Source organism: Echiichthys vipera (genome assembly GCF_963691815.1).
Source record: "Echiichthys vipera genome assembly, chromosome: 3".
Taxonomy (NCBI): Eukaryota; Metazoa; Chordata; class Actinopteri; order Perciformes; family Trachinidae; genus Echiichthys; species Echiichthys vipera.
Genome location: NC_139828.1, coordinates 12,119,182 through 12,138,645, shown reverse-complemented (window position 1 = coordinate 12,138,645; position 19,464 = coordinate 12,119,182). Strand labels below are relative to the sequence as shown.

General features: G+C 43.2%; 1 protein-coding gene across 5 annotated transcripts in view; it reads right to left on the bottom strand.

Annotated features, from left to right (window-relative positions):
* Positions 1 to 1,647: 1,647 nt before the first annotated feature.
* Positions 1,648 to 19,464, bottom strand: part of tle2a (TLE family member 2, transcriptional corepressor a) — a 41,703-nt gene continuing 23,886 nt past the window's right edge. For 2 of the 5 annotated variants that reach the window (XM_083940139.1, XM_083940140.1), the window contains exons 4-20: positions 16,610 to 16,654; positions 14,405 to 14,467; positions 13,765 to 13,869; positions 13,086 to 13,299; positions 12,649 to 12,665; positions 11,334 to 11,429; positions 10,531 to 10,575; positions 9,474 to 9,635; positions 8,932 to 9,058; positions 7,716 to 7,912; positions 7,290 to 7,369; positions 6,339 to 6,588; positions 5,765 to 6,012; positions 4,224 to 4,371; positions 3,877 to 4,027; positions 3,553 to 3,629; positions 1,648 to 2,835 (exon numbers count right to left, since the gene is read on the bottom strand). In XM_083940139.1, the coding sequence (XP_083796265.1) occupies positions 2,728 to 2,835; positions 3,553 to 3,629; positions 3,877 to 4,027; positions 4,224 to 4,371; positions 5,765 to 6,012; positions 6,339 to 6,588; positions 7,290 to 7,369; positions 7,716 to 7,912; positions 8,932 to 9,058; positions 9,474 to 9,635; positions 10,531 to 10,575; positions 11,334 to 11,429; positions 12,649 to 12,665; positions 13,086 to 13,299; positions 13,765 to 13,869; positions 14,405 to 14,467; positions 16,610 to 16,654 (2,133 nt within the window). In that variant the 3' untranslated portion in view covers positions 1,648 to 2,727. The remainder of the gene's footprint in view (positions 2,836 to 3,552; positions 3,630 to 3,876; positions 4,028 to 4,223; positions 4,372 to 5,764; positions 6,013 to 6,338; positions 6,589 to 7,289; positions 7,370 to 7,715; positions 7,913 to 8,931; positions 9,059 to 9,473; positions 9,636 to 10,530; positions 10,576 to 11,333; positions 11,430 to 12,648; positions 12,666 to 13,085; positions 13,300 to 13,764; positions 13,870 to 14,404; positions 14,468 to 16,609; positions 16,655 to 19,464) is intronic. The other 3 variants (XM_083940141.1, XM_083940142.1, XM_083940143.1) reach the window with 2 other exon arrangements.

Here is a 19,464-nt window from a genome sequence, read left to right as displayed (position 1 = left end):
CTGTCTGAAGTCTGTGTGAGGTGACACATTCATATACAATGCATTTCTTTTCCCCATCGTTCATATACTTTGTCCATATTTATGCATTTACAGTAAGTGCACACGCCATGATGCATATTTATAAAGAGGGAGCTAGTACATGACATTGGCCCCCTGAAGCTCTGCAACGTTTTATTTTTTATTTTTTTATCAAAGCTCATTGGTCAAATATGGGTTATACAAGTACATGCAGTGAATTTCTTGAACTCCAATTCCTGTAAGATTTTAAAATATTTTTGTGTGAATAATTTCTATATACTTCAAAAGTCTTTTAATCAGGATTTAGAAACTATATAAAGGCAATAGAGGCCTTGGGAGCGCTCTGTGCTGTGATTATGGGTCTGAACAGCATTTTAAAAATGGCCTAAGGTCAAAAACATGGCTTCAATTTTGCAGCAAAAGAAGATTAATGAAGCTAAATGATTTATTAAACACCTGTGTGACAGGAATCCTTTACTTTAGAGAGGAGGTAAATGCTTTATTTTAATTTCTCTCAGGTTTGCTTCTCCGACAGTTAAAGCTCTTTGTCTGGGCAGGCCATTCACCACTACACCCGTAATCACCGGAGAACTCCCTCTTTGGTATTATTGCTATAATAATCCATTCCTCAGCCTATTGTACTGCAGATGACCTTTGTCTGCAAGCCAGCTCAGCATAAACACAACTGTATGGCTGCATTATTCACTGAACGCTCCGGTTACAGAGGAGCTTGCTCATGCTGTGGGTTTGAATCCCAAGACACTTTCTCATACGTCTGAGGATGCAGACGGTGACTAGAGGAGCCGCTTTGTGCTGTTGTGCTCCCACGACGAGAGAGAAAATGTTTTCATCACAGGAGAGCGGAGGCAGTGTGTACTCGCCATTCACAGTCTTCATTTCTTATTTAAATATTTCTGAGACGCTTTCTGGCACCTCACGGAAAAGGTTTAAACAAATATTCAACAAATGCTCCTTTGGATTTTTGTTTCAGTCTTAAATATCCAAGTTAAACCTGGCAAGAATCTGACTGAAAAACACATTTTGACAGCCAGCAAAACACACACAAACACACACGCACGCACGCACACACACGCGCGCACGCACGCACGCACGCGCACAGCCTTAAGGAACCGTTTCAAACTGGAGATGCTCATATAAGACAAAAAAACCCACAATTCATCCACTGCAGATTTAAGACCAGTTGTTTAAGAGATGTTCCACACGCCCATGAGTTTTCATAAAGACTACATTTTCAGGTTCATGTGTATTTGGGTTTCTACTAGAAGATGTTTACATGATTTAATGTTCAAAAACCACATTTTTCTCATTCTGTCCGTCTGAATATACCTGTATTCACATTCTGTCTGAAAAGCTCAGTTTTGTCTCTTTAAGCCCCCCTTGTGAATGACTGTAGCGACACTTTCTACCTTTATGTAGTATAGTTGGGACTTCACAACCATTCACAAGTGCTGACGGCTCGTTTAAAGCCGGCTTCTGAATACAGGCGTGCATTTCTCTGTATATCTCATACTTTTAAAGTATTTATATAGCACCTCGACCTGCTTTATAATAAAAAAAGACAGATTTCACTTTTTCCAAAAACTTGAAAGCAAATCCAAGTCACAGATATCATTGTTTGCCTTTAGAGAACTTTATTTACATGTCCATATATAGCAAGGTTCAAGGTTCATGATGCAGTTGTGAAAATACCTGTCTGCCTATATGTGCCCTAACAAATACAATAAAAAGGAAACATTAAATGTTGAGTGTTAAGGATGCCGATGACGTAGCAGGCCACATCCCCAAAACTTGGAGAGTACCTGTTGATGACTTCAGTTCTCTGTCCTTAGGATCATGGTTTTCTGTTCCAGCCCCCCCCCCCCCCCCCACCAAAAAAAACATCTCAACAATAAGTCTAGCTTTGTTCTTTTAGAAGGGAAAAAAAGGAACAAAGACAAACTCTCAGGACACTTTAGAGAAAACCGAGCCATGTTGTGTCATGTACGAACTGGAGATGATACAATCATGTTGCTGCTGAAACTTAACCAGGAGAAAGAAAAAAACATAGCTGGAACCTCACAGCACGCCATCCTGCCATCTGCCGCGCATCTGCTGCCCTGAGGAGCAGCCACGTAGCTGGACCAGACCAGGCCAAACCAGGCCAAGCTGACCCAGGCTGGGCCTTTTTTTTTCTTTTTCTTTTTCTTCTTACACAGCACAGAATATGGACCGTATTTTTCCATTAAGAGTTCCCAGCCATCCCTGAACCCACACTCCTTCAATCCCACGTCTCTGTCTTTTTCCACTCAATGCGGTCCAACTGTTTGCGAAAAATTCAAAGGCTAAAAAAATACGTTTTTTTGCTAATTTCTTTTTCACTACAGAGGTTTTATTTTGTTTAAAAAAGGGAACAAAAAGAAACAAAAGAAAAAGTTCTTTGGAGGAATCCCACAATTGCGCAGCTATAGACTAACCAGCGTTCTCAGAGCATTAAAAACAAGTTCAAAGTTTGTCTTTTTTTCCAGAGATGTGACTTTGTGCCCCCTTGCTTCTCTTTCTCATTTCTTTCACAAACGTAAACAAAACAACAAAGTACGAGTTGAGTGTCTCTTGTTTTCCATGCCACCGGCGCTCTGTACAGTCATTTGTGCAGGAGGGAGCCATGGCCCCGCCCCCGGATTATTAGTTTTTTTTTCTTCAGTCAAGAGTTCAGTAGATGACTTCGTAGACTGTGGCCTTCTTGTCCCCGGAGCCTGTGACGATGAACTGGTCATCAGGGGAGATATCACAGCTGAGAACCGACGAAGACTCCTTAGACTGAACAGAGACACAGAGAGGAAGCCAAATTAGCTCCAAACAGTCGATAAATCATGTTTTAGTACAAATCGGAGACTGTAAGGCGGACCGGGCGTCTTCACTTCCTCCTGTACAAAAGTGAAGCCAAAATATGCCGAATATGGGCGTCGCCGTGTTTCACCAAGATTTTATAGCATTAAATAATTAATTAAAACCAAACATATCAGACAAATGAACACTTGAAAAAACAACAGCGTGATAAGGGAGTACCTAAAATGACAGAAACCAGCTTTGGGAAACTTTCATTTGAGCTGTACTTTGAGTTTTTACTTCGGTTCATGACTAATCCGCTAATATGGAGGCCAATATATACTTATGACCTATACTGCTGCCACACACCAGGGGCGATCGAGATACTCTGGCTTCACTTTTGGGGAACTAGCAAGCTATTCTTCAAATACTGTCTATGGTACAAATAGTGACAGAGCTTCACATAATTCAAGTCTAAACCGATTTATTTGGCCCCCAAAAGAACCCTAAAATATTTATATTTTAAAAGGATGAAAAAGCAGGAAAATGAAAAAAAAAAATGCTATGATTTTTTCCATATTTGACAACTGAATTGTTTCCAGGACAGAAACCACATTTTCTCATCATGTCACACAGTTACACAGTAATGTTCTAACAGCAAAAATGTGTTTGTTTGCAGAAGTCTGTGCATAAAATGTTATGGCCTACCTGGAATATGCTGGATCCGTAAGGTGTCCGCCATGCATTCAGGAGGTTATCTTTGCCTGTGCTCACGAACCATTTACCTACAGGACGAAACACACACGTCCATCAACAGATAAAGTCTCAGGGGAGGTGAGATATGGAGAAGCCTGAGAGGAAGCGCTGCTTTTGTAAAGAAGAACGGGAGAGGTGAAAAGGAAGAAACTGCTTCTGAACAAAGAGAGAAGCAGAAGATTTGTTCTGCTTCCCTAGCCAGTGTGTGTGTGTGTGTGTGTGTGTGTGTGTGTGTGTGTGTGTGTTTTTCTTTTGTTTGCGCGTGTGTGTACATACCACAGTAGGCAAACTTGAGAGAAAGAACGCAGCTCTCATGGAGGTGCAGCTGGTACTTGTCAGGTTTGGAGACATGCAGCACTTCCACGTTACTGCTCTCCATTCCCACAGCCAGCCACTCGCCTGTCGGACAGTAGCCCAGAGAGAAGATCTGGAGACGGAGAGGGAAGAAAGGAATCCAAGGAAGGAGGGTAACAAATGTGCAAATGAGAGGGACAAAGCGTTAACGATCAGCAGCAGCCTGTCAGCACATGAATGCCCATTAATCTTCATGTATATATGTATGTGAGTGTGTGTGTGTGTGTGTGTGTGTGTGTGTGTGTGTGTGTGTGCACGTGTGTGTGTACCTGCGAGGTGAAGTCGTGTTGCTGGAGCTGGCGTCCCTCTCTGAGGTCCCAGCAGCGGACTGTGTTGTCCAGCCCTCCCGTCCACAGTTTGGTGCCGTCGTTGGAGATGTCGATGCAACTCGCTCCATCTGTGTGGCCCTGGAACTGTCTGCAGGGAGGAAACAAGAGCCTTAGAGATAGACACACATTAACACGCACGCAGGCACGCAGGCACGCAGGCACGCAGGCACGCAGGCACGCAGGCACACACACCTCTCTGGAACTCTCTCTTATCTCTGCTCATTCCTAAATACTACAATCTTTACATCTGCTGAAGTTTGGTTTTCTTTTTTCCCTCATACTCATATTACTAAATAAACATAAAATCAATTCCAAAAGCCTTTATGGCGCCATAACTTTGCAGAAATCTACTGATTTCAGGTCATTTAGGTCCACTATTAGAAATGAACACAAACTTTTTTTGTAGTTTAAGTTACTTAATTAGTGGGAACTAAATTCTTCACCACAAAATAGCCCCAGGACGAACGGCGGCTTTATGAACTAAATTAAAACTACAGCGACTCATTAATGGCTCTGTGTGTAACCTTTTACATGTATTTATTGTTTTTTATTGCTACTGGCCAAGCGTAACTTAAAAAAATGAGACCTTCTGCGACTTTCTCGTTTGACTATAACAGCCTGTGGACTGACTTCTATGTAAAAGGGTTAGGGATGAAAGTTTCAGGGAACTATAACTCTTAATGTCGACACCCGTGAGTGGAGCAAAAGACTTATCATATAAATGTCTTCATTGGACAGGTTAAAGTTGTTGACAAATACTGTTCATGAACACACTTAAAATGTCTCTGGTTGCGTACAAACAAATTGTAGTGTGTTTTAATATAAACTATTTACTGTTTGTATGCTGCTCATAAATTATAAATTACTTTTTTAGGGCAACAATATGGCATGGACCAGTGCCACATACCTTAGCATTTATAGCCTATGGTAGTTTGCAGTGCCCATCACTCCATACTTAAATGTGTTTATTATCTGGCGAAGCACTGACTTTGAATGTGGGGTTATCATCTGAACATCTGCATTAGGCCATACTTTAAATAAAAAATATAGTTGCATGCTGCTTTAAAAGGAAGACACTAAAGTCACAAAAAGGACTTTAAGAAATCCAAACAGCGTCGTCCTCCTCGTTTAAAACATGCAGACACAAACAGGTTGTGCTTAAGTCCCCCTTCTCTGTGCTGCATTCTTCTTCTGTGCATTGGTTGCCTATCTACAATGTTTGCTGTTCGTCCTCTCTTTACTTTATGATTGACAGTGTAGATTGTGAAATTTCAGAAATTACACTATTTCCTCTGTCTCTGTGCAGTCATCTCTGTCTTCTCATTTCCCACTCCATTGCTTCTCCTCCTTTCAATCACTCTCTCCTCTCTTTACTCCTCTCAGCCATTCTTGTAGCTTGAACTGAGTCTGTCTATTTTCCAGTTTCTTTGACATTTACAAAAACTTGTTGCAACAATGCAGTCTCTTTCCTCCCCTCTTACCTGACCAGCGTCTGGTTGTGAAGGTCCCAGACGACAATGTTGCCGTCGCTGCAGCAGGAGAAGCAGACCTTGTTGTCAGGGGAGATGGCCAGAGCGTAGCAAGCGGGTGCAGACGACGTCAGCTCCGCCTTGATGCGAGGAGTGGGCGTGGCCAAATCCCAGATTGACAGTGTGCTGGCCTCCCCGCCGACGATTAAGGTCCGTCCGTCTGAGAGCAGCTTGCAGGAGCGGATGTAGTTATCCCTATTCTGATTGAAGACAATGAAACAACAATATAAACATTTATATACAATAATAAATGTTGTAGTGCACTGTAATTGATGACAAGGGGATTCAAAGTTAAGTGTGCAGCTACAGCAGTATTACAGCAATAAATAAAGATGATGGAGGATTTGGCTTTAGGACAACTACACAAAGGTGATTCATCATCTAAAGTGTGTTTTTATGTGTGGCAAAACAAGAGCATCGCCTTTGGTAGTAAAGCAGCATTGTTAGATGGACTTTTGTAGACTCGTATATAAAGTTTGTAGTCTATCTTGTGTCTAAGTGTCTCCCCTCCTCCCCAATGTCTCACCAGACAGTCCAGCTGGGCCATGGGGCTCTTGCTTCCAGGCTGGCTGATGTCCCACACCTTGACACAGCCCTTGCCTCCGGTGTAGACGTGGCGCGTCGAGGTGCTGATGGTGACGGCACACACCACCTCTCCGTGGCTCAGGGTGTGAATCTGACGGGCGTGGCGAGGGATTCCCGGACCCAGCAGGGCATCGGGGGGAAAGGGCACCGGCTGCATCTGGCCATCTGCACTCACGTGGAAAGAGTAGGCGCTGCAGAGAAAGAGAGCGAAGGGAAGAGAAATGGATGAATAACAGATTAAAAGCTGCAGCAAAAACACTTAATCTGATGGAACAAGTAGAGGAGATGAGAGAGCAAACAGTTTATTATTTATATAGTCTTTGTTTCTAAAAGATGCAGCACTCGAACGAAAAAGAATAATAGAGTGATTTTGATGAAAACCAATTTGTTACGTAACATTTGCCTTTCCCAACCTACCTCATCTACTTCAACCTGTGATGTCTGCATTTCCAAGACACTATGTGACTCAAAGGCTGACAGTTTATTAATGATGTCTGGTTAGCTGAAAAATACTAGATTTAACTACTGGCTTCGCGAATATCACTAACGTCACTTCACCTACATCTACATCGGCCATTCATCTGCAGAAGTAAGAAAAACATTCAAACAACAAAGTGAGGTGGAGCCAGAAATGGAAGTCACATTGATGATAGTGGTTTTAAAAACAGTTATCAAGTGCTTTAAGGGTGAATCTATAATTAAAAGTTCTTGATGTATGAGCACAGATTTGCAAGCCAAACTGTTTTTTGTATAAAAAAAAATTTCCTCCTAGCTTTTCCCTGTAACATCTTTCCTTCTGGTGTTATAATTGAAATCTGAGCAGAACCTGAGATCAGTTAATAGTGAACAGGTGAAGATATGAGTGATAGCAGGCCAGGATGAGGAAACTCACGGCTTTCCGGAGGCGGCTGACTGCAGGCTGGCAGGCAGCCCAGGGACCCTCATATGCGGGTGTGGAGACTCATAGCCCACCTGGAGGAGAAAAAAATAAGTGAGAAAAAAACCCTCAAAAGAAACCCTAGTTCAGAGGGGAGAAGAGGGTTCACTTAACACATAAAAACAGGTGATACAGGCAGTTTCAGATGAAATATCAGAATAAAATGAGCTCATATAAGAGCAACAAGACTTTTCAGATTCTTAACGATGACAATGCTGCACATGTTCCTGATGCTCTCCCTCTAAAACACTCCAGGAGTGTTCCAGGAGAATCTAAAAAGTAGATATCATTCTTTTTGCCCTCTGATGGGTTTATATGCTGAGGTATTACATATGACGGTGACACTAGAAAGACAAATTATCTGCAGAGCATCTAGCTCACCACAGGGGACCGTCCGTAGCCTGCAGCTGCTGCTGCCGCTGCTGCTGCCGCCGCTCCGTTCATCTGGGGGGAGACTAGGTGGAGTCCGGCGCCGTAACCTGCCGCCCCGGCCAGGTCTCCGTTCACCCCTGGAGGCAGACCAAAAGCCCCTGGAGGGTACGCACCCTGCACTGCCAGAGGGTTTCTGAGACCCAGAGCTGGAGGAGGGAGGGAGGAAAAGACAAGAGAGAATCAATTTATTGTGAATTATTTAACAAAACAAATAGTTGATCCAGGCAACAAAATGTCAGTCATTCAGAGACTTATAGCTTTCACTTTAGCATATACCAGAATCAGCTCACATTTTATTAAGGTGACTGCCTCTGCAGGGCCTCTCAGTGTGAGACAGTTGTGACAGGCTGTGAACAAGCTGCTGCCTGCCATACAAAAGCAGGACAACATCCCTAAACTTCAGCACAAGACCACTACTGCCCCCTGCTGGCCTTCATGTCGTCCTGCAGTGAGATAGTGTAGGTTTGTGTGTGTATATAGTATACGTGTGTGCTCAAACCTCCTCTACATCCTCTGTTTGTGCATGTAGCTGCACCTACGAGTGTGTACATATGCATGAATAATGGTGTGTGTGTGTGTGTGTGTGTGTGTGTGTGTGTGTGTGTGTGTGTGTGTGTGACTGTGTGTGTGTGTGTGTCTGTTAACAGGTGATCTGTGTGTGTGTGTGTGTGTGTGGGGGGGGGGGGGGGGGGGGCTACAGTGGAATAGATGGAGGCTCATTATGAAGCAGCTCACAGTCACAGTCCATCACCTCTCCTAATCTTTCCATTTAAAAAGTGAGGGGCGCTGAATATTTTTGCCCACAGCTGCTTATTAAGTCCAGATGGTTGTGGGTGGTGGAGAGCTGGCTGACACCCATACCAACTACTGCGGCCGGATGCTGATAGAATCACTACATGTAACAACGCGAGCACGGGCTAAAACTCATCTCTGCCGAGGCAGATTCATATTTTATAATTGATGCTGTGTGCTGTTAAAGTTGTGTTACTGTGGGGATGGATGGAAGACATTTGTCTTTTGATCTGGCATTTTTGATGTAGGTAAGCTTTACAGTTTCACTTCACATCAACTTCAGGTTTTCTGAAGTCCAATGCTCCCCTTTGACAAAGAAGTACAGAAGATATGTTATTTGGGGAGTAAAAGCAAGCTCGTGGGATGTTCTTACCGAGGGGGTCGACACCAGGCTTGCCAGGGACAGGTCTGAATTGTGGAGGTCCACTGGGTCCTGGGGTGTTGGATTCTTGAGACATGGGAGTCCCTGGCTTCATACCTGGAGTACTGGACTTCTCCCTCTGGGAGAGGAGAGAACAAAAAGACGATGATTAGTAAATATAGATGAGAAAAGACCAGGGCAAACATTTTTTAGAACACAGAAACACAGATTTCTTATACTGATATATTCTGTGTGTTTGTGTTCTTAGGGTTCCTACAGCTCAAGGAAAAATACTTTTATAATGTTTATTTATATAAATTATATAGTTATTATTATTTTTCTTTTAAAAAAGATGTAACCAATTATTGAGATTTACAATGCAAAGTCAGAAGAAAATGATTCCTAAAATCCTACTTCCCACATTTTAGTATTTTTAAGACCTTTGACATTTTAATACCTTATTTTAGGATTAACGAATCCAAAGAGTTTTAAGAACTTTTAAAGAACCCTGGTTCTACATGGATATCTGCGGACATACAGATGTGTAGGTCTACCTGTGGGGGCTCTTTGCCACGAGACGGGGAGGCTGCACTGCTGGAGGAGGCCAGGGAGGCGGGGCTGGCCTGCGGAGGGCCCTCCTTACGGGATGGGGGCATCTTGTCCAGGCCATTCTCCCTGGACGAGTAGGACTGCACGCTGCGGGGGGACGATGGGTCCTGAATTCAAGACATATCAAACTTCATCACACTGGACAGAAATAAGAAGTGATGTTGATTTATTCATTAATTCTCGTGTTTTAATGCTGGAGGCCACAGAGATCACCTGAAATCTATCAGTGTCTCTTTTTCCCGTGGGAATTAATGTGTATTAAATCTTTTCTTAGCTTGTTTAACCATGCTGACTTTATAGGACAAGGTTACAATTTTTCCAATCAGTCTTAAAACAATAGTCAGGTCCCCATATGAATACGTAAACTAGTTTTGCTTGCTGCAATCACACCTGTTCGTACTGACCATTAAGAAGTCACTTCCTATTGTGCTTCAAATGTAAGGTAAAATCAACATAAATGCACATTCATTGCCTGTATGAACATGAAGAATGAGAACAGCATGCAAAGTCTGCTCCAGTGTTCATTTGGGCAACTGACAGCTGTTTTAAAAGCTTTATCAAGTCAAAATAAACCACTTCCTGGCACCAGCAGAATAAACGCTGCAATGTAAAAGCTTTCAGGAACCGGGTACAGCCTCATTTACTGACATCTCATGCTAAAAGATAATGTTTTTTAAGAGAAAATGTTGATTAGTGTTTTACTTATTTTAATCTATAAGAGAAACTTACTTTTTCAAACATTGAACAAGCTCCCCGTCCATTTTGTCTGCTCTTTGTCATAAAACTAATAATAGAATCATACTGTACATAAAAGGTGTAGACATTGCAGTCAAGTGTGTGCATGCTATGTACTTTATGCTTGTGCATGTTGTCTATTACAGACAGGCATTGGTGGAGGAGGACGGGGGGAGGGAGGAGAGGTGCTGCTGGGTGTGTTTACATGATGTATGCAGATGAAAGCAGTGAAGTGAGGCCAATAGAGGCCGGCGGCCGCCTACTAACCTCATCCACCACCAAATTATCATCACTCTTATCTGCATCGCTGCCCTGTGAAAGAGGAGAGAGGAAGTGAAATTAGATATTCCTGCTCTGCTGTCTGATGTATGTAGATTACATGGAGAAATATACAACACACAAAGTCATATGCAAACAGAGGTGTGTGTGTGTGTGTTTTTGGATGTGTGTGTGTGTGTGTGTGTGTGTGTGTGTGTGTGTGTGTGTGTGTGTGTGTGTGTGTGTGTGTGTGTGTGTGTGTGTGTGTGTGTGTGTAAATCGCTCTTGAAAAACTTATATGGAACATTTTTGTCTCAAGAGCTTTAATTTGTTGTCTGCAAATGGAGATAAAAATGAAATATCTTATTTAAACATTTTATTGCCTGAGAAGGTTGGAAATAAAATGTAATGGACAGTGCAAATGTAATGTAATTAATTAATTAACTTTAGATGTTTAACTTGGAGAGGTGAAATCCTCTGAGGCGCTGCTGTTTTTTTTAAAATATTGCACGTCTTCTCAAACAAAGCGAAGCAGATCAACTTGATAATAAAATAATGACCCCAGATTCATTTATCTCACAATACAAATAAGCCCTTGCAGAGCTTAATGTATCTGATTTTCCACAAGAACACCAATAATACAGCGATGACAGCGGGGAGTGTGAATATCTCAATTAGTGTCTAATAAGAGAGCTGGTCTCCAAAGTCCACAGTACAGACACCTCTTGTCTTAACTGGTGAGGACTGGCAGAGTTGGGTGAAACTTTCCATCAGTTACTTAAACATTTAACAGTGTTATGAAAGTGCCTCACATAGTCGGTCATGAACTCTTTCTCATCAGCTTTCCTCTTCTTTCCGTTGCTGAGGTAGTCTGCTGAGCGACCCTTATCCCCATTGGATAGAGAGCTCTGCAGAGAGAGAGAGAGGGGAAGAGGGGAAGAGAGCGCAAGACAGCGAGGCAAAGAGCAAAGGAAGAGGTGTTCAGGAGGGAACAGAGAGGAGAAGGAGTAGTGAAAAAAAAGAAGCACAGAGAGGGAGGAAGAGGGTGATAATGAGGTGAGAGGGACTGCATAAATCATGTCAGGCTCATAAGCTGCAGAGATGAATGTGAAAGAATATCAGCCGGCATCGATTGGCCGGCTCACTTGAGGAGAGGGAGAAAACTTTGAGTTTTCTTTAAGGCAGCAGAAAAGATTGTTGGGCAGCCCCGAGTGCGTTTTGACACTGACGCAGAGGTTTTTAAACCAGTGTTGTCACAATTTTATAGTGGCATTGATATAATGTTGAGATCTAAATTGTTGCCATGCAGGGTTCAGCATCACTGAATGTAATCCTGGTTCATGAAAGCTAAATTTAGGCCACCAATATGTTGAAAATCACAGTTACCCAAACCTGTGCTTTCAACTGACCCCAGCTAATGACACTTCACAGCACACATGTGCAAAAACGAATGGACAGCACAAAGTTGAATCTTAATGTCCTTTGTGTTTACTTAAATCCATGTAGTGTGGGGTAGCTGCATGTTACGTAAAATCAGTGAAATTCCAAATGAACCCAAAAGGTAACGCTTTATTTTTACAGGTCTTTGGTTTTAGAATAACTTCATAATAATTGCCAATAAGTTACCTGGAAAGAACTATCTAACATACAACATCAAGGGAAAATACAGCATGCAACAAAAATATAATGCAGACTGTTAACTGCATGGAATAAATACATTAATGATGAATAAATATCTGCCTAAGTAGCACATTAGATTGCCCTTGCCAGCAAAATTATAAAAAGTTATATACCTGTGAAAAAAGCATGACGTTTTTTCCCAGTTTACACATTTACTGTTTTTGACTGCATATCAAATGCAATATTAAGGACCCATAAAAAAGCTTAAAAAGAGAAAGCAAGCGGCCAGCGCCAGAAGCTCCCTGCTCGCCAGCCGGCAAAAGTACAGGGGGTGCCGCAAAGTTTCAGATAATGTCTAATATCTACATTTCTAACTTATTATTTGGAATTTTCTATAGTTTTCACAGCATTAGAAAACAAAATTAAACTTTGTCAAGAGAGGCAACAAACGGACAGACAAGTGTGAATGTATTTGATATGAGTGATTGTGTAGTAATTTGTACTCACTGGTCCTGCTTCACGGTCTGTTCATTCCAGGCAGATGCACCCAACACATCCAGGTACCAGGCCACAGGACAGCCAATGCAGATAAAGACACACACACACACACACACAAACACACACAGATGCAACATTACGTCTTTATCACTTTACATCACTCTACAGCTGATGACTCAGAGGGAAAATATCCCTGAGGAGTGTTATTATCAGCAACACTCCTGTGCCCTGCCAAAAATGCAAAGCGAAGCCAATCATCAGAAGCCATCGAGCCAAGCTCCGGTGTTTATTCTACCCCCACCTCAGAGAGACGTTTTCCTCTCTAAAAATGCAATCCAACTCTCATCCCAGCCCAAACTCATCTAGAGTTTTAAACCTTTTTGCTTTGAGGGACACAAACAAAGAGAAATAAGTAAACAGACATCAATTTAAACGTGTTCCTGTACCTCTGTGGTGCTCAGCAGCTGCAGCGGCGGCAGCGGCGGCCTCTAGGTGAGCTCTCTCGTCTTTAGCAGCCAGCTGGGCCCCAAGAGCCCCGGACAGGGCGAGCAGGCTGGACCCACCGCCGAGCGCGAGGCCGGGGTGGGGCAGTCCTGATGGATGTGGGCCCATTGGCAAACCCTGGGCATGCTGGGAGAGGTGCTGGGCCTGAAGCTGCTGCTGCAGAACGGAAGAAGAGAAGCAGTAACAGACAGAGAGAGAAGACAGAAGAAAGAGAGATCTGGGTGACTTAAAAGCAGTGGAAGAAGTGGCTCAACAGAATGTGATCAAGAGGAGGAAGGAAAGAGGGAGGAACTAAGTGCTGCGATGTGTACAAGGGGTGAAATACTGGGGTCATGGTGGCTCTTTAGGAGGGGCAGCTCTGCCGCCAAATCTCGGGATGGGCAATAAAATAAAAAAAAATTAAATAATAAAAAATCAGATTGGGACATTTAACAGGGCCCTTTATTTAATTGTAAGCTGAATAATAATCTTAATCTTAAAACCAATTCTTGATATTTAAAAAAAAAAAAGTCATCCATCTTCATTAAATAAATCTGTTTAATTTAGAGCGGGCAAATGGATGTTTTGCCTCAATAAGAGAAAAAGTAGGAAAAATAAATAAATGGGAGGATAGGTACACACGCTATGAGGCAGAGGGGGGAGCCCACGTACCCCTATCGAAGCATTTAGCTCCCCCATGGTCACCTGTTTGGCGCGCTCCATGGCCTGAACCACCTGTTGTTGGTGCTGCGGAACAAATCAAGAGGTCAGTGAAGGCAGGTGGATTGAGAATGAAATCCTCTTACTTAAAATTCCAATGCTTTTTCTCTGTAAACTGAATTAATATTATTGAGGTGTAACTTTTCTTAATTAGTGTGAAAATGTATTCAGTCTCTCACAAAAAGCATATTTGAAAAAAAAAAAAAAAAGAATTTCTCTGGGAATCATGTGAACTCATGAAACCATTTGGTGATCGAGGAATGTGCTTTGAAGTTTTGTCCATCTGCAGCTGTGTGTGTTTGTGTGTGTGAGAATTATTACTTATTGTGTGTATGACTGTGCATGCCTTCTGTGTGGGCTGCTGTCAGACAGGAGGGAGAGAGGGCTGAGTGCAGTACTGTGTGTGTGTGTGTGTGTGTGTGTGTGTGTGTGTGTGTGTGTGTGTGTGTGCCTGTGTGTGTGTGTGTGTGTGTGTGTGTGTGTGTGTGTGTGTGTGTGTGTGTGTGTGTGTGTGTGTGTGTGTGTGTGTGTGTGTGTGTGTGTGTGTGTGTGTGTGCCCCACCTCCTGTGACAGGAACGGGATGAGCTGAGCACAGATCACGTTCAACCGCTTGGCAATCTCCGTCTGAAAGGAGAGAGAAAAAAATATATATACTGTCGCTTTGATGAATATACACACACAAACATTTGCAAAGCCAAGATTGAGCTTGAACAAAAATAAAACACACATACTCAAAGGTTACACACACACACAGAGACACACACAAACACACACGCCGTGGCTGTGGCCTGCTTCTCCTAGGGCCAGTGTGGTAAATATTTCAGCTGCTTACATTTGGTCCATGCAAATGGAAACTCTGCCAGGGAGTTTGGCTAAAATATTCATGGACAGCATCTGCTGCGGCCTGAGCCAGCCCACACAGCGTGTGTGTGTGTGTGTGTGTGTGTGTGTGTGTGTGTGTGTGTGTGTGTGTGTGTGTGTGTGTGGAGAAAAGATGCAAGATTCACCATCTTGTCTCACTGTATAAATTGTGTGTGTTTCTAATGTGTCCTTGCATGTCTGTATGCGCGTGTGTGTTTCCTGCTGGGGGTCAGTGATTCTTGCTGTGGGTGTGTGTCTGTCTCGATCTGCTCTACTACACAGCCAAGCTCTCCCTCCCTCTCCTCACCTCTCTTTCCATGTCTCTTTCTCTCCATCACACTCCATTTATCGCTCTTTCCATCCATCCCTCATTCCATGTCTATTTTCCCAGTATTAGTGCAGTAATCAGCGTTACAAGCGGCGGCGTCATCTCACACACACAGGCCCAAGGGCCAGTAATGATATGCATGCAGAGATCATGACAACATTATTATGGCCGCAGGCTGTTTTTCTTGTTGACAGCTAGACTCTGCTCACACACACACACACACGCATGCACGCACACGCACACACACGTATGCCGGACTGAACTTCCACCCCCTCCTTTTTCTCCCTCACCCATGCTCTCTCATTCCTTTTGCTTGCCCACATCTCTCCCTCCCTCCCTCCACTCTCCATTTTTCAGCCAGGCAGCCCCTTCCCCTTATTCCTCCTCCTCCTCCTCCTCCTCCTCCTCCTCTCCCATTCCCTCCATCCTCTGAATCCATCACCCCCCACCCCAAGGGAGACACAATGATTTCTTGTTAGAGAACTCCAACTACTAAATGACATCTTCAGGAGAGAGAGAGAGAGAGAGAGAGGGAACGAGAGAGAGAGAACATGAGCAATTGCGAGAAAGAGGATAAAGAGGGGAGAACAAAATGGGAGAGGGGAATGAAATGAGGAGGCGGAGGAAGGAGAGGAGGTAGAGGAGGAGGAAAAGGGCAGATTGGGTTGAGGAAATGACAGCCAATGAACGAAGGATGTGGGAGGGAGAGGAGAAATAGAGAGAGAAGAAACAGAAGGAAGGCGGGGGAGGAAAATCGAGATTTGGGGGGTTGGGTGATGGGATGGAGATGCGGCACGACAAAAGCGAAGCGATTGAGATGGTGAAATGAACGGAGTGTGAGAGAAAAAGAAAGAGTAGACAGCAGGAAAGCAGTGACCTGATTTAAAGTGAAATTCAGCATGGACTGTATGTCTGCAAGGAGACAGAGGTGGAGGGAGGCGGTGTAAAGAAAAAAAAAAGAGAGAGAGAGAAAGAGAAATCAATGGGATGGAAGGGAGACAGAGACAAGGATGGTGAAGAAATAGAGATTAAGAGAGAGAAGCATTAAAAAGACAAAGTAAGACAGCAATTGAAGGGAAAGGAGAATAGAGGGATGGAGAAGAAGGGCAGGAGCTGGGATGGATGGAGGGATGGGGCACAGAGGCAATAACAGACAGGGATTTATGACGGGTGAGAGGGGAGGGGAGGCTGTTCTGGAGGCTCGGGAAGGGCAGAGTATTCTCATCTGTCTGTCTGTGGCGGAGAAATGAATTCTGTTTGTGGATCCTATTAGCGCCTCCACAGCATAACGGCGCTATATAGGTCCATCAGAGAGAGGGTGGACATTACGGCATTAGAGAGACACTGAGAGAAATAGTCCCACAGACAGACAGACTTTCCTGATAAATATTAGTTACTTTGAGTAGAGCTGATCGGACACAAAAGAAAGGAGACAGGGGCAGAGATCATAACCCAAGAGAATAATACAAAGCTTTAGGAGTATGAGGCAGGAGGAATATATATATATAAAAGAGAGAGAGAGAGAGAGAGAGAGAGAGAGAGAGAGAGAGAGAGAGAGAGAGAGAGAGCTCACTAACCTGTTTGTGCATTTCAATGTTAAGGCCGTAGGACATCTCGTAATACTGAAAGACAGAGAAGAACATCGGTTAATATACATAAAGAATACGAGTGGACTGAGATACAAAAACTTTTATGTGGAGTACATAAAGGAGGAGAGGGTTTTTTTTCTATAATATAATGAATATTTCCCATGTGGATATAGGAATATGGATATAATCTTCAAAAGACTGAATAAGGAATGTAGACTTTCTTTGGAATAAAAACAAAGCAAGGCGATGCATTATTAATCCTAACTCAATACAGACTGTGAATAAAACTATCTATGACAGCGTCTGCAAGCATGGTCCTCTATCACAAAAAATAAGTCTTAAAGTTAGATCTGTACACCACCTGACAAAAATTTACAGCAACATCATTTTTCATCTCCGTAAAAAACTGTTGGAATAATTTATATCCCAGCAGCCAAAACAGATGCAGCTAGGCTATTTAGTTTTTTTTCATCCACACAAAGATGAAATGGAGAAAGTGGTACAACTAATAATGATAAAGTCTGGTGATATTCTATATTTTTCTTACTGGAAACAAATCCCACGAAAAAGCCTCAAACCAACACTTAATTAATCCTACAGTCAATCCCATGTACACAGACATATTGGCAACAATACTCATTGGCACAGCAAAGATGTATTAATCCGCAGTTGAAAATAGTCCCCAAACAAACACACTATTGACTTCCTGTTTGATTGAAGTTCTCTAAAAACTGCAGCACCCGGCTGTTTTAGGAAATGACTAAGCCTTTTCCTAGAAATTAAACTGTAAATGTGTTACCTGCTCTTAAAACATTAACGTCCTCTGAGTACCACAGACAAGGTAGCGAAGTCAGAAAGTATTCAAAGAGGGACCAAAATATTGTTGGTTTTGATCTTTTCATAGAAAATTAAAACATTTGAATAATACTAGCCTTTTCCCTTGAGACATGAAAATAATAACACCAGAAAAAAGCATATAAATATTCTTTCTTCCATAGCAGAACTGATGAGTTACTCGGCTCAAAACATCCAATTTCTGCCTCAACTTATGTTTGATGTTACATTAGCATAAACTGTCAATTTAGTCGTTGTTTTTACACAAATTAATTCAACAGTGTGAGCCCAGAACCACTCACAAAATCTTGTCTTGCTGCAAGCGTCAGACAATGTCAGTCCTCGCATGTACACTCTGAATTGCACATGTCCTGAAAAGCACATTGCCACTAATTTCACCTCGACTCCACTGAAAGTCAATGGCGCTAAAATGACCCTGAGGCGCATTTCAGAAGCCAGAAACCCAAAGCCAGGCAGGGAAATTGTCGCCGGGCAGAAGAAGGTGACAGACTATTGCAATAATCATGTCTAATGTGAGCTATTTGACCCTGGCTTTTACCCGAAAGTACAAGGAGCTGTGAGAGACGCAGGAGGAGATGAATGCCACAGAGGGAGACAGGTGAGGGTCTCTCTCTCTTCCACTCTGTCTCTCTCACTTCCTACCTTCAGAGATGGACGAAAAAGGAGAGCATTTTAAAGTCAGATGCCTCTAAAAGTGACAGGCTGACATTTACTTTTCAGCGTGGCTGGTTGTGGAGAGAGGAGATTGGCAGCTAGGCAGCCAGAACAGGCTGGCAGGATGGAAGAGGAGATGGCAGGGGTCCTCTGTCTCCAGACTTCTTTCCTGGCAGTTAGCACACGCATGTGTGCAGGTGTGTGTGTTTGTAGCACAAACCCACAACTGTGTGGGCGTGTGTATCTACATGCTTTGTGTGCATGTTTCCCTGCGGGTGTGTGCGTTCTGTGAGTGTGTGTGTGTGTGTGTGTGTGTGCGTGCGTGTGCGTGTGTGTGTGTATGTGTATGTGTGTGTGTGTGCACTCCTCTTTGTGTGTGCCACCATAAAAGACGCCTTTCCTGGCAGCTGGCGGCTCTGTCTGGTGTGCCAAGTTTCGCCTGTTGCTTAGCAACATCAAAACTCATCCAAACCCAAATCATCAGCCAGGAAAGGAGACCTGGCCTGTGCTTGATGCCAGCTTTTCCCCCATCCCCATCACTAAAACGTCAACCCCCCCCCCCCCCCCCCCCACAAGTCCCCACTCTGTGCCAAGATTGCCACATAGCTCGGTTTTGGCACAGCGGGTTTTGGGCAGCCTACACTCAGTCAGCTGCGGTTGTGTGTGGCTCTGATCACAGGTAAAATCAAGGCTAGAGGTTTGGAGATTTAAAAAAGAAAGTTTTAGCATTTCCTTTATCCAGAAAAAGGGATCTGCTAATCAATTTCCAATCATATAGCCACAGTGGTGCCTCTGAATGGCACAAGGACGCACACTAATGCTTCTGTGCGAGCTTTTGAGAAAAAGAAAGCGTCTGTGCTTTTCTGTTTCTGTGATCCAAACCACGGCCAGGTTTACTTCTATAACTTCCTCTGCTCATGATGATGAGATGTAAAAAGCTTCAAACTTTAGAGGAACATCAACAATGATTGGGCAAATCAAGCAGCAGTGTCAGAGAAAACACTATGATCACACTAACCTCTAACAGAGCAGAGTGGGAGGTAATGACAGCAGTGAAATCACCACAAGTCTGCACAGCTCAGTTTAGGGCTGCAATGAAAATTATCTTATTGTCTTTGCCGATTAATCATTTGATCTTAAGAATGTCATGAAATAATGAAAAAGGACAGACACTGGTGTGTGTGTGTGTGTGTGTGTGTGTGTAATCAGGTAGAAAGGCGCTATATAAATGCAGTCCATTTACCATTTGATCAACCAGCTTATTCACATTCAAGGATCTGAAAGAAGTACACTTTGGCACTTATACTGGAGGTCAAAACTCCATTGGTTACGTT